Source organism: Aotus nancymaae, unplaced genomic scaffold, assembly GCF_030222135.1.
Source record: "Aotus nancymaae isolate 86718 unplaced genomic scaffold, 86718_ANA_hifiasm-v0.15.2.pri h1tg000015l_1, whole genome shotgun sequence".
NCBI lineage: Eukaryota > Metazoa > Chordata > Mammalia > Primates > Aotidae > Aotus > Aotus nancymaae.
The window spans coordinates 11,851,916-11,866,606 of NW_026988427.1; the positions used below are offsets into that span (position 1 = coordinate 11,851,916).

The following is a 14,691-nucleotide window of genomic DNA, read 5'->3' on the forward strand; positions in this document are numbered from 1 at the left end:
AGCCCACAGGGGGAAAATGGACTATGCACTTAAAAAAAAAAAAGTATAAGGCTGGGCGTGATGGCTCACGTCTGGAATTCCAGCACTGTGGGAGGCTGAGGCGGGCGGATCACCCGAGGTCAGGAGTTCGAGACCAGCCTGGCCAACATGGGGTGAAGCCCTGTCTACTAAAAATAAAAATTAGCCGGGCATGGTGGCGGGTGCCTGTAATTCCAGCCACTTGGGAGGCTGGGGGAGAAATGCTTGAGCCTGGGAGGTGGCTGCAGTGAGCCGAGATCCCAATATTCCACTGCAGCCTGGGTGGCAGAGAGAGAGACTCTGTCTCAGATTTAAAAAGTATATATATAGACACTTACACACACACATATAATATGCCCATGTGTACATATATGTACTGTATGTGTACACATACATGTATACATGTGTATGTATAAAAGATACATCTATCTATAACGCTGAATGTAAAGTAACAATAAAATATATACATATGTGTATAAAACCAAAGTCATATACAATTGTGTATTTATATATAGATATATACACACACATGCACACATACATGTATAAAACTTTCACTGTTAGGCTGGGTGAGGTGGCTCACACCTGTAATCCCAGTTAGAGACCAGCCTGGCCAACATGGTGAAGTCCCCTCTCTACTAAAAATACAAAAAAAATTAGCTGGGTGTGATGGCAGGTGCCTGTAATCTCAGCTACTCCGGAGGCTGAGGCAGGAGAATTGCTTGAACCAAGGAGGTGGAGGCTGCAGTGAGCCGAGATTGCACCAGTGCACTCCAGCCTGGGTGACAGAGCAAGACTGCGTCTCAGAAAAAAAACCCAAAAACCAGAAAAAAAAAACCCAACTCTCATTGTCTAGAGAAAGTTCACTAATGAAACTTGAGAAGAGGATCTTTAGCAAATCAACTCAGTGTTTCCATAATGTTCTTGTCATTAAAAAAGAATTGACTACACCCAGGATTTTGCTTGACAAGGGTCTATGCAACAGTGTTGCAAAGTTGTTTGCAAGCGAAACTCTGTAACTTATATGTGTTGATGTACTTTGTATCTGTTGTGGTTCTTTTGTTACAGGGAATGAAGGAGACAACTTCTATGTAATTGATCAAGGAGAAGTAGATGTGAGTATACTGACTGTCTCTGGAGCATGTCCAGTTTGAAGACTCACCCTCTGTGCAGCGCCAGGTTCCCAGCAGTGCAGTGTTTCTGATGTTTTAATCCAGAAAAGTGATTCCTGCCACTTAGAGGAGAAGATGGGGATCAGAAGTGCAGGGCGAAGCGAGGGCGATGCTGGCAGGTGCGGCTCAGGGATGCTGTTTGGCTTGCCCTGAGCTGGGACTGCTGGGGGCTGGCCAGGGTTCTGTTTGACCTAACAGTGTCTCCAGATCAAAGGCCAGTGAATACACCAGGCTCACCCACCACGTGGGACATTAACATCTCAAAGTGGGTGGGAGAGTCGTGTGCTTCCAGACCCCATAGGGCCATTCACGGTCGAATGACAGCTGCCTTTTGCACCCACGTTCGGCTCCCCACTCGGAGTGCCCAAGCCCTGAGTCGAGTCTCACTGTCATCTTCCCATGCTTGCCTCAAGACTGAAGGGGCCCACACTTCTATGAGATGCTCCCACTGTTCTGGAAGGAGAAGCGTCCCCTCCCCTGGAGATCCCGTCTCATGCCCTGTGGCCAGGCCGGGACACTGGCATCACCCCAGGCCCCGCAGCCGGGTCCTCTCCAGAGCCCGACTCCCATCTTCTCCGACGTCCGGTTCAGAGCCCTGGTGCCCTGGTGTGAAGGCGTTGAGGCCCCTCAGCCCCCACTGGTTTCCTGGGGCAGCCTGACCTTGCTGCTGCACAGAGCTGATGGTGCGGTCTCTGGGAAAACACCCCGTAGGAGTCTGTTTCCCTTTGAATCAGGCCGGAGCCTCTGACTTCCCCGCAATCGGCAGGGAAGGGCCTGAGTGACACCATCTTCCCTCCGTTCCTGGAATCTGCCTGCACTGGCCGCCCCAGGGCCTCGGCGTGCACTCCCCCCTCTGCCGGGAACCCCTTTTGCTCTCTGTTAAATGTCACTTCCCAGTGGGTGTCAGCAGACATGTCCCTCGTCTCCCTCGCAGGACCCTCTGCGGCTCATGGTGATGGCATGTCATGAGACCATCTCTTTATGGCCTTTCTGCACAGACTGGAAGCCCCCAGTGCAGACGGTCACTGCTTCCCAGGCTGGCTGAGTTGCTCAGTCTGGGGCGCCTGCATGCCCTTCTCCTCGTCCACCTGCCCCAGGACTCGGCCTCTGCACTCCGCTGTCCAGGCGATGCCACCCCCGGTGCCCAGCGTGAGCCGTCTCGAGGTTTGGCCTCCGGTAGCTGTGCATCTGTCCAGGCCACGCTATTCTGGGGAGGCCGTTTACTCATTCATTTCCGTGGCAGCCGTGGTGTCTGTCCCCCATCACTGCCGTTTTTCTGGGAACCTGAACAGCCCCACTCTGCTTCCGGAGCTGATAGCACAGGAAATGACTCAGGGGTCCCACCTCCCTGTGAGGGGCACGTGCCTCGGGCCCGGCCTGCGCAGGCAGAGAAAGAACCAGGTTTCTCTTTGCCCTGAGCTGGAACCCACAGCTGAGCCCCTAGACCGGGCCTCTGGGGCAGACCTTTGTGTTTGGGAGTGGGGTGCTCCTGTCTCCCCCAAAGACGGAAACCGAGGCAGGTGCCAAAGGTCCCGGGAACTGCCTGACCTCAGAGGAAGTGCGGAGGGGGAGGCCGGAGGGCAGCGCGGCGGGTCAATCCTGGGCTCAGATGCCAGGCCACAGAGTCATCTCCTGCTGGCTTTGCTTTGGGTTTAAAAAAATCCTAGCCCAGGAAATAGAGAAGACAGAGGAGGATGCGGCCAGAGTCCCATCTGGGCATCGTCCTGGGGCCTGGGCCCGTCCCAGGAGGTGGCCCCGTTGTGCCCTGAGTCCAGACACCAGGGCCTGATGGGGGAGCTACAGGGAATGGGGCTCAGCCCCCAGCAGAAGGGGCAGGGCTGATCCCAGAGACAGCTGGCAGCCCAGGCCTGCCTAGTGGTCAGCAGAGCTGCCTCTGTGGGAGGTGTGGGGTAGGTGGGTGAACTGGACTCACTGCTTTCCACCCAGCCCCAAATCTATGCTGCTCACAGCTCCTCTTCCAGTTTACCCTGTGGGTCCTGGTGTCACTGTGTCATCTCCCACCCCGTCCTCTGCACTCTGGGTCCTGGTGTCTCCCTGTCACCTCCTCCTTCATCTTCTCCACTCTGGGTCCTAGAGTCACTGTGTCCCCTCCCCTGTCTTTTCCACTCTGGGTCCTGGTGTCCTCTCCTCCCCCGCCCTCTCCGTTCTGGGTCCTGGAGTCACCGTGTCCCCTCCTCTCCTGCCTTCTCTTTCCTGGATGTCTATTGAGTGCCTGCTTTGTGTCTGGCACTTGTGAGGGGGAGGACCTGGTGCCTGCCCTGGTGTGGGGGAGGGTGTGGCTTAATGGGGGAGAGGGACCAAGAACAGGAAATTAACCAATGAATGTCCTAACTGTGGTTCTGCCTCTCCTGTTCCCTCTGCTCTCATTCCTGCTTGGCCTCACAAACTCCTACGCATCCCACAAGACCCCGCCAGGCCCAGCTCATCTGTGTGCTGCTCGGCTTTGATAGATACTGACTTCGGCAAATGACCGAGGATCAGGCCTCCCCTCAGTGGGCTTGGGAGCCTCATAGGTCTCCACTGAGGCCTTTACTTCCCCGTGGAATGCCTCTCCCTCTTCTGTGTCTGCTGATGTCATTTAAATCTTCCCGATAAATTCCAGTGGCATCTTCAACGTGACAGTTTGCGTTAGCAGAGCTTGGGATCGAGGCCGCCCCCAGGAATTCTGTTTTCCATGCTCTTCGCTTCTCCTGAATGAGCAGATGTGGAAGAGACGAACCCTTTACCCAGAGTTCCCTCACGGAGCCTGACGCCCACATGGGGCTCCCCAGGGGTGTTCCTGCCTAATTGTCCCCTCCTAACCAGTGTCTCAAGGAGGGTGGCGGACGGCTCAGGAGCACGTGGACTTGGGGCTCAGAGGACCCAGGCTCTCTTCTTTGCTGGCCGTGATCTTGCCCAGGCCCCTGTGTCACCGAGTCGCGCCATTTCCATATTACTCAGAGAAATGAACAGAGCTCACAGCTGCCGGGAAGACTCTGAGATAATCCTCCTAAGGTTCCGCTCACAGCACCTGGTGTGGGGTGACGGGACCTCTGTCCATATGGCTCCTGTGCCCCTTCATTCAGGAACCCACTGGCCACCTGGCAGCTGCCCCACCCCACCTCACGTCCCCAACAAATGCGCCCACAGGAGCCTTGTCCACCCCTCAGAGGAAACGCCCTCCACCCACGCACAGCCTTGTCCTAATCCCTGGTGCTGGTGGCCACCCTCCTGCCCCAGTGTCAGGCCCCAGCCAGCAGCGTGCTGAGGACTTCCTAGGAGAGGCGAGGGTGCGAGGGCCCGGGGGCTGTGACTGCCGGAGGAATCAGGCCCGTCTTTCCGTTCTTGGCCTCAAGGCTCCTGGGAGCCCCACCTGGGCCAGGACCACGGCCAAGGGGCCAGGAGGTGCTGCTGTCCTGGCGAACCTGGAACTCCGGAGGGAGCTCCTCCTCCTCCTCCTCCTCACAGAGTCCCCGCCCGCCTCTCCACCTCTGGACTCAGCGAGGCATCTCCCTTCCCTCCATCCTTCCAGCAGGACAAACCTGCCCTGCCGCGCCGGGACCCGCCGTCTGTAACTCCTTTGTACATGACGGGGCGGTGGTAGAGGCCTGTCCTGGAGCCACTTCAAAGCAGGGAACCTTTCCTCAAGCCCTGAGCTAGAGGGTCCCCTCCCAGCCCCAGCCCCAGCCCCAGCCGGGGCCTGGTCATCGTGGGGCCTCAGTGGAAGGGGAAGGTTTTCTCTCAGACACGGCTCGCTGTGGCATCCTGGCTGGCTTCTTGCAGGGCCTCGGGATGTTGGGAGGCAATTTTGTGAAAGGAAAGAGTGAGGTCACCTTCGTGTAACTGGAGTTTCCCAAATACATTGTCCTGGCAAATCCCTTCCCTCCCCCTCCCCCTGCCCCATTCCTGCCACCTCCCTGGCCCCTGGGTCAGGCACAAAGGCAGCTTCAAGGCCCCTGCTGGACCCAGCCCCCCAGAGCCAGGATGTCTGAGCCCCATGGGTGGATGCCCGCTTTCTGGCTCCAGGCTAGCGTGGGATGGCCGGGCCTCCCGCGGGGACGGGCTGTGACTTATGGGGCCATCTCTCGAGTCCCTGGCGGCTGTACACAAACGCTGAGTACCTCCATCAATCTCAGATTTTCCAGCCGAGGCAGGGTGGGCGGCGGGGAGCGCCCGGCGGGGCCGGGTGGGGCTGGGCACGGAAGCTGCCTGCAGGGCCTCCTGTGATGTGGGAGGCCCTTCCCGTGCCGCGTAAACATGCAGGGGCCATGTGGGTGAAGGCCACATTTAAGGGAATCAAAGGATGCTCAGTGAGGAATCTGGAATGAAAAAGTGCCATGTCGGGTAGCAGGGCTGAGTTATGGACACGTGTATTACAATAATTACTGTTATTACAGCGCCTGGGGGAACTGCCGCATGGCGGCCCCAGGCAGCTTGGTCCAGCTGCTGTGTGAGCCCTGGGCGCTGCATTTTGTTTGCTGGTTTCTGTAAACTGCCTCCCTGGAGCAATGGGATGGATGTACCTGGGTTCAGGGCTGCAGAACTAGGGCTGCCCAGGGCCCGAGTGGGTTCCTGAGGAGAGTAGGACCCTGGTTTTCTCCGGGTGGTGGGAAAGGACAGACAGCTGTGGTGGCCAAGTGCCCGAGGGCCAGCGGGAAGCCATCCCCTTGAGGACCCGGCCCTGGCCCTTTAAACCAGCAGGGCTTGGGGGTGGACATCACCCACTACTGCAGGGTGGACACTGCCCTCTGACCAGCAGCGCCCCAGGGGACGGCCAGGTGACCAAATGCCACCAGCACCAGGTTCGGTTTAAATTGTGGTTTTCCAGAGACTCCGGAAGTGCCTGCTGCCGTCTGTGTGTTGCCAAGAGCTATAATCCATTTTTCTAAGTATAAAAATATCTTCCAATTTATTTTATTCGTGGAACATAGCATTTCTACTTAAAAGGACACTCAGCTGCCAACTTCATGGGCCCAGGAACGTAGCTTCCTTTCAAGCCCTGTTTGGGGCTCAGTTCCTCCCCTGATGTTTTCAGGCCCCTGTTATTCCGGGACTCCCTCCTTTTGCTCCTGTCCCAGGCGTGCTGTGGTCCGCGCTGACGTCTGCCGTCCCGGGCTTCTCTCGGTTCCACACAACACTTCTGGGGAAGAGCTGTTTCTGGGGGGCTAGAGAGGCACCACCAGGCAGCTGGGTGTACCCCCAGAGCAGGGTACCCCGGCTTGGTGATCGGATCCTGGGGTCAGGGTCAGATGTTACCCAGAGTGTGTCCTGTGTTCGGTGTGGTTTTAAAATTTGTTTTTTATTTTTTTGAGATGGGGTCTCGATCTGTTGCTGGAAACAGGCTGGAGTGCTGTGGGGTGATCATAGCTCATTGCAGCCTTGAACTCTGGGGCTCACACAATCCTCCCGAGAAGCTGGGACTGCAGCTATGCACCACCGTGTCCAGCTAATTTTAATTTTTTTATAGAGACGGGGTCTTGCTGTGTTGCCTGGGCTGGCCTCAGACTCCTGGCTTTGAACAATCCTCCCTCCTTGGGTTCCCAAAGGCCTGGGATGACGTGTGAGCCACCGCCCTCAGCCCAACACTGACTGTTCTAACCATTTTGAAGTGTGCTGTTCCGTGGCGTTAAGCACATTCGTGATGTGTTGCAACCATCACCACTGTCCATGTCCAGAATGTTCTCGTCTTCTTGAACCGAGGCTCTGTCCCCACGACACACTCCCTGCCCGTGCCCCTCCCCCAGCCCCTGGCACCCCCGCCCCACTATCTGCTTCTAAACACACAGGCTGAGCGAGGGAAGGTGGGAGGGGAGCAGGGCAGAGCCGGGTGTGAGCTTGGGCGCTGTGCCAGGGAAGCTGCAGTGATGGTGGGGTGCAAATGCTGCCCCACGGGGCCCCCATCGTGCTTTTTTTTAAAAGAAGAAGAGAAAAAAAAAAATGAGCCACAACGAGCAGTAGCCCCTTTGCGTACCAGCTGGGGTGGGGCCCGCGCTGTGCCGGGAGCGGTGACAGTGGCCAGTGTCCTGAGAAGGATGGCCCCTTTGTCCTCTGGGCCGCCGGGCACAGTGCGGCCCTGGCTGTCTGCGGGACCCGCACAATGGTTTCCTCTGAGGCTTCGGAGGGAGTACTCGGAGGCCTTGGGCTTCTCCAGGACTCACGGGCAGCACGTCCTGGCCCAGCTTCCCTGGGCAGCCATGGACCCCTCTTGGTGGCTGAACCCCAGAAAGGCGGGAGCTGCAGCCATCCCGGGCTGGCTCTGTGGAGACCCACCCTTCTCTGCTCCCAGGACCCCCAGGCTCTCAGGTTCTCTGCCAGGGGATGGGGGTGTTCCGCCACCTGCCTGGGCAGCCATTCGAGGGGATGGTGTCCTCATTTTCTAAAGGGGCCGAGAGGTTCACCCACCTCCCTGGCTCTCCCATGTCAAGCAAACCCCTCCCGACATCAAGTTCACATCTTCTGAGTTCACACTGCTTTCCTGGCTCAGCGAGAGGCCTCTGCATTGGAACAGAAGTGCAGAGGCTGCTGGAGGGAGGCGCCCCCACTGGAACCCTGTTTAGCCGGGAGGGTGCTGGAGGGAGGTGCCCCCACTGGAACCGTGTTTAGCTGGGAGGGTGCTGGAGGGAGGGTGCCGGTGTTTAGCTGGGAGGGTGCTGGAGGGAGGCGCCCCCGTTGAACAGCGTTCTGTGCAGAGTGCTGGAAGGCGATGGCGTTTAGTGCAGAATGCCTGCTGAAGCTGAGCCAGCAGCGAGGGCCACCCCAGGCGTGCACGTCACAAATGGGGATGCTCCTGGCAGCACGATGCGCTGTGCACCCTGGAATCCATCACCCGTAGCACAGATAGACACCGTGAGACTCACAGGATGAGCTCCGATCCCTCTGGGGAAGAGTCCCCTGGGAGTTTGGGGGACCTCGTATAAGCAACGTGAAACTCACCATGCTGCACGCTTGAGTCGGGCCCGTTCCTATTTGTAAGTTATACCTCCATAAACTGGTCACAGAAACGCAGGCAAAGTGGGAATGTCCGCTGTGAGGTGGGAGGCCAGGCTGTGCCTAGGCCATCGCTGGCGCTCCCTCAGCTCCGGGTCCCCTTTGAGAAGCGAGAGGAAGAGGTTCTGGAGGGTGTTCTCTGAGGTCCCCTCGCCCCTAAAACGCTGGAGTTGCGGCCCCTTCCAGAGATTCCTGCACACACAGGTGGGCGCTCTCTGGCTCCGCGGAAGGAGCTGTCTTCTGATTCCTGGAGGGGATCGTTGGGGGGAAGCTGGTGTTTCTTCCGCCCCATAATCCTGCTGCAGCCTCCCTCCAGGAACTGGGGAGCCCGGTGGGCCAGGTGGAGATGGATGCAAACCGCTCCACATTCCCCCCAGGCGGAGTCTGCCTTTGCACAGCGGTCGTCCCCGAGCCCCTGAAACCTCATGGCCGACCGGTTCTCCCCGGCCCTCGCTTACACCTAATTGTGGAGTCCCACCTGCGTGGCGTTTTCTTTGAGATAGAAGACTCTGTGCCTCAGTTATTATCCGGATAATGAGTCATTGATTTCAATAAGAATTGATTCCATGATTCATCGCAATCCATTCTTTCCCGATACGCAAACAGTGGGAACTGCTTTGGCAATGGGAACTATTCTTTAAGCTCATTGACACGCTGAGGGGATAAAGCGAGTATTGTGTCAATTTATAGTAACCGAATCTGCATAATCACTGCATAATAAACAATCTGCACTATTCTTGCACGGACACCGACTGCATGGTCAAGGCATATAGTGGGCGCCCTGTGCGAGGGCGGCAGCAAAAGCCCACGCGAGCTGAAAGGGAATCTTGTCTGGGCTCCTCCTCAGGAGCAGCTCAGCCGTGGTGCCCAGCCATAGGGCGCCCATTCAGACTCCAGCCCTAGGAGCTCAGGCACTGCCCGTAGGGAGGGAGGCCCTGGCAGGAGAGGTGTGCACTCGACACAGCCCTGCTCCGTTGGGCCCAGTGGCAGGTGCCGATGGAGGTGGGGACAGAGGAAGGCCCTGGAGAGGACAGGAGGTAGACAGGGCTCCAGAGTAGAGCCCCGTGGAGATCACAGGCTCCAACTCATTGTGGTGCAGCTAGGGAAACTGAGGCACAGGGAGGCCAAGTGAAAAGTTGATGAATTGAATCAGACACTGCCCAGGAGGCAGGCTGGGGCCGCTGTGCTGCAGGGCAGGGCCGGGTGCTTCTGCCTCTGCTGTGGTTGTCTCATCGGCACTGGCAGCTTGGGGCCCTCCTGCCTTGGGGGTCTGATGTGGTCCCACTGTGGCTCTGAGCGGGGGTGGGAATGGGGGTGGGGTGGGCCCTGGGGTCCACAGGCCCATTGCTGGGGAATGCAGGGTTCCACCCACAAGCAAAAGGGTTTGTGCCCCACCCTGCATGGAACCCCTTCTGGAGAGAGCTAAGAGGGGTTTTCTGCTCGGGGTGCAGAGGTCACCCTGCCTGACCCCCATGACACTTCTCTCTTGCTCCCCGAAGGTGTACGTGAACGGAGAGTGGGTGACCAACATCAGCGAGGGCGGCAGCTTCGGGGAGCTGGCGCTCATCTATGGCACCCCCAGGGCTGCGACCGTGAAAGCCAAGACAGACCTGAAGCTCTGGGGGATAGACCGGGACAGCTACCGGCGCATCCTCATGGTGAGTGGTACCCGATCACCAGGCTGCCCAGGGCCAGAGAGGACCAATGCCCACCCTCGGCCCGGCGTCCCTGGGAACCCTAGCTCTATTCAAAGAGGGGGTGCGCCTGGAGAAAAGACATTTCCCAGCCTCCTTGATAGATCTGGCCTGTGAGAGGAGTGGAAAGCGTTGGAAGGATTCTGGAAGGCTTCTTAGAAGACAGGCAGGTGACTGAGGCGGTCCCTTCACCTTCCTCTCCTTTTTCCTTTCCACTGTCTGGACTGTGGTTGTGATGGCTGGAGCTCCAGCTGTCCTATTGGGCCAGGAGGTGACTTTGAGCATGAAACCCATTCACCACGATGGCAGCGGAGCAGAGGTGTGAGGAGCTTGGCTCCCTGCTGACACGGCAGGCGGCTCACCCCAGGCTTCCTGTGTGTGGGCACTGATTCTCCGGCTTTTGGTTTTCTTCTTATGTGCCGCCAAATCGAGTCCGAGCGGCGTTCCCTGTGCTGTGTGTGTTGTGTGCACACGCGTGGGCATGCCTGTGCTCCCGTGCAGCCAGCTGTGGGCGGCCGGGGGGCTGGGAGCCGATTCAGCTGCCTTGGCTGGTGTTTGCAGGGGCTCCTGGAGGTGAGCTTGGGGGTGGGGAGCACCCTTTCCAGGGAGAGGAGACCCTGCACGCCCTCCCTGCACACAGCTCACGTGCCAGGCGCTGTTCTGGGTGTGGGTCCACGGAGAACACTGGGCAGGGCAGTCGGAGTGCGGTCCTGGGGGAGGCGGCCGTGAACACCCGGCCCCAGAGGGCGACGCCTGTGGAGAAAGACCAAACCGAGAAGCGGGTGCAGGCGGCGGAGCAGTGGGCGGCGCTGCCCTTCTGTGGAGGCCTCAGAGACCCCCTCCCCCGCCGCTGCAAGGCAGAACCTTGGGGCAGGACGCCCGGGTGCCCGAAGCGGCCCAGACGCCTGGGGCCGAGGAACAGCACCACAGGCCTGGGCGGGGCCTTCCCAGATGGGGCAGTGGGGTGTCGTCCAGAGAGGGCGGGGAGAGCTCCAGGCTGAGGACCTGCAGCCTCCGCAGGAACCATGCTGGCCGAGTGCGTGGGAGCCATGGTGGGAGCTTGAGGGCCGCAATGACCACAGCTGATGTGCTGGTTCCCTGGGCCGGCCTGGGGCCATGCAGTGAGGGCAGACAGCAGCCTGTGCGGCCATGGGGGCTCTGGGCCTGCCACAGTGGCCGGGGGTCTCCTGGTGATCTGGGGTACCCTGATAGCGTGGGGTACCCTTGTGGTCTGGGAGTCTCCTCATGGTCTTGGGGTCCCCTCATAGGTTGAGGTCCCCTCATGATCTGGGGGTCCCCTTATGGTTTGGTGTTCCCCTTGTGGTCTGGGGGGTCACCTCGTGGTCTAGAGCTCTCTTCATGGTCTTGGGGTTCCTTCATAGCTTGGGTCTTACGGCCTCAGGTTTCGTCCTCAGCTCCTTCTGTCCCATCACTTGGCAGAGACCTCCAGGAGCCAGCACCTGTGGTTTGTGGGGGGCTGCACCGCTCCATTCTCTGTCCTTACCCAGCTGTGACCACGGAGCTAGGGGTTCCTCTGAACTGTTTGGGGGTGACGCAGCAGAACCTGGCAGTGGTGGGCTTGTTGCCAAGGGCAACCCCAGACAGCGTGTGCTCCAAGCCGTCTCCTTCGGGGCCTGGGTTCCTGGGCTCCAGCCCAGCCGAGGAGGGCTCAGCCCGGTGGGTTGCTGCCGGGGTCCTTGGCCTCTCCTCCGTCCCCTCCCTGGGACGGTTCCCTCCACTCCATGCCCGAGGCCAGCCTGGTGGCTCTGGCAGGAGCTGAACGGTCTGGTGTCTCCTGGGGGGCTTCGCTGTCTCCGGGAAGGTCAGCCTGGGTGGCTGTGACTCACGAGGACGGCGCTGCAGTTCCAGGACGCCCGAGGGGAGGCCTGAGGAGATTCCCATGGGATGGTTTAGGATGGAGCCCTTTGAGCTTGGATGACAAGTTCAGCTGCGGGTTTCCCTCTTGGGAGTGTGGCGTCTGACTGGGGAACAAGGATCTGATGGCCCAGGGCCGGCTGAGAGCCGGGGTCCTGCCAGGGCCGGCCTGTCTCGGCCCCATGGTGGTGCTGGCTCTCATGTTTTCTGGATGGCGCATTCCACACAGTCTTTGGGGGCCGATGTTTCATCAGGCTCTGCACCCCATGAGATCCTCATTCACGCACCTATAGGGCATTGCTTGGGTGCCCTCCGTGGGCCCAGGTCTCCTGCACTGCCGAGGATGCCCGGTACACAGAGCAGGTGATGTGCAGCCTCCTTGCAGGAGTCCTGGTGCGTCCCACGCTCTCGCCCTTCCATCCATCTGAACCTGCTCACTCCTGCCGTCACCGTCACCAGGAGGCCTCTCTCACCTCGTGGGAGGGATCCTCTGAGACACCCTCCCTCCGAGAGGGGCCACAGCGGATTTGAGGCAGGAAGAGGGCACGGCAGTTCCCGTCCCCTCTGGGCGCACCTGGCCAGTGTTGCATAAGCCCTTTCCCCGCCATCCCTGACGCCCTGTCACTCCCGGCTGTGGGATTTTTGTGGCTGGAACCTTATATTCAGGGAAGTTCCCAAACCGCCGAGGGAGCTGGCACTTCCTCTGTTTTTATTTTGGGTCCCTGTGCCCTAAGAATAGCTGCCTGCGCCGGGCTGGTTTGGACGGGAGCACTCGCGGGATGGTGTCTGTTTCTGTATCAGCCCCGAGCTGGCATGTGCTGGGACGCGGGGGACATGGGAGACCGGGCCCAGGGTCTCCAGGAAGCACACCGCCCGACATGTGAGCTCGGACTCCAATTTAGGATCCCAGAGTGTCTGATCTGGAAGGCTCCCCGACGCCCATCTCTTCCCTCCACCTCTTCACGTTTTATCCGAGGAAGGATGGGGTTGACCCCACCTCTAGGCTCCCAGGCAGGGACCCAGCCCGAAGCCAGCACCCCCTAAACTTTCTTTTTCTTTCTTACTTTAAAAAAAAAATTTTTTTTTTTAAACAGGGTCTTGCTCTGTCATCCAGGATGGAGTGCAGTGGCACAATCTTGGCTCACTGTAACCTCCACGTCCCAGGCTCAAGCCATCCTCCCACCTCAGCCTCCCGAGTAACTGGGACTACAGGTGTGTGCTACCACACCTAACTAATTAAACAAAATTTTCTTATAGAGATGGGGTCTCACTATGCCACCTAGGCTGGTCTCGAACTTCTGAGCTCAAGTGATCCTCCTGCCTTGGCCTCCCACAGTGCTGGGACTACAGATGTGAGCCACTGTGCCTGGCCTGTTTTTCTTTCTCATAAGCTTCAAGGTCCTCTGTTCACCCTGATCCTTACCCCGGACCCCAGTGTGTGGAAGCAATGGATGCAGAATTCTATGGTGGAGGCTGTCCTGGGGTATCCTGAGCCCTCCTCCCTGGGTAGCCCAAGACCCCCTTGGAACCTGAGTCTTGGGCGCGCTCCTTCCTGCCCCTCGGCCCCTGCAGACCCAAGAATTCTCGTCGCGCGTCCGGAGCGACTCTGCACAGCCAGTAGGGCCAGGAGGGGACATGGCTTCTCTGTTTCTCAGCACAAGTAGTTTGTCACTTGTGGTCTTGAGGACACATGGAGGGTCCCCTGAGCCTTGGCCTGGGCTCAGTGCCCCACAGTGTCCACATGAGCCCACGACAGCCTGGGAGGGACTGTGCGCAGCCTCACTCTGAGGCGGGACGGTGGGCTCAGGAGCTCTGAGGTAGCTGTGACGTGCTGAGGGTCCCACAAGGGTGCAAATGGGGGACCCTGATCCCTAGGGGGGTCTGGAGCCAGGATCTGCCAAGCATGTCTGCCTCGGGGAGGCCCTGGCGGGAGGAAGAGTGGGCAGTCCCTCCTGGGCACCGTTCACAGCTCGAGACCCCCGCTCCAGCTGCCCAGGCGTCTTCCTCCTCTCACTGGCCCGGGGTCTGTCACACTGGGTTTCATAGCAGCACCTTCAGACGGAAGTTGCAGACCCCACAGCCGTGCGTGGGAGCCGGGACTGGCTTTCTGGTGGGTTTCACCTCATGGTTTTGGGGTTGCGCGGCTATGGTGTGAGTCTGCTCATCCTGGCTTAGAAGTGTAAGGGAATGAAGCCGTTATGCAGCCATCTGGGACCATTTGTGGGGGAGGGTCAGGTGACAGCAGCTTTTTACCCCACTGTAAACACGTCTCCAGGCTGGAGAAAGGGGCCAGCCGTGAGTGGCTGTTGTATGTATGTTTTTCTTTTTAATATTTTTCTGTTAATAGAGGCGTAGTCTTGCTATGCTGCCTAGGCTGGTCCCAAACTCATGAGCTCAAGCCATCCTCTGGCTTGGCCTCCCAAAACGCTGGAATTACAGGCGTGAGCTGCGTGCCCGGCAGCCGCTATCAACACTCTGGTTTCCCTGCTAGTTTTCCCGGCTCTGTGTGTGTATATGCTGGAGAGATTCCCAGGTCCCTGGAGGGCTGCTGTTCACCCTGCTGCCACCCAGGGCACAGCTCCGACACCCCCCCTCCTGGGTGTGGCGGGGACAGGGACATTTTTGGAGACACCTGGAGGGGAGCGCTGGGGCCGCCCTTCCACCTCTGCTTCTGGCTGTCGGTCCGTCTGACTCCTCATTACAGAGACGTGGAGCTGAGGCCGGGACTCAGGCCTGTGCCCGGGGCTGACTCATGAGGAGTGGGCAGGACTGCTGTTAGGAAGCCGCTTCCAGGTCCCCCGCCCTCCCCCGCACCTGGAAATGGGAGGCACCTGCCTCCCCCCACGCAAAGCGCCCTTTGGGGGTGCCAGCAGACACGCTTCAAAGCCCCCATGTGGGGGTCCTAGTGCCCACCGGCCTACTAGAGGCCAGCTCCCAGCTCTGCC

General features: G+C 59.0%; 1 protein-coding gene across 2 annotated transcripts in view; it reads left to right on the top strand.

Annotated features, from left to right (window-relative positions):
• Positions 1–14,691, top strand: part of PRKAR1B (protein kinase cAMP-dependent type I regulatory subunit beta) — a 160,043-nt gene that overhangs the window by 107,066 nt on the left and 38,286 nt on the right. For both annotated transcript variants that reach the window (XM_021676288.2, XM_012451554.3), the window contains exons 6-7: positions 1,087–1,133; positions 9,677–9,835. In XM_021676288.2, coding sequence (XP_021531963.1) covers positions 1,087–1,133; positions 9,677–9,835 — 206 coding nt within the window. The remainder of the gene's footprint in view (positions 1–1,086; positions 1,134–9,676; positions 9,836–14,691) is intronic.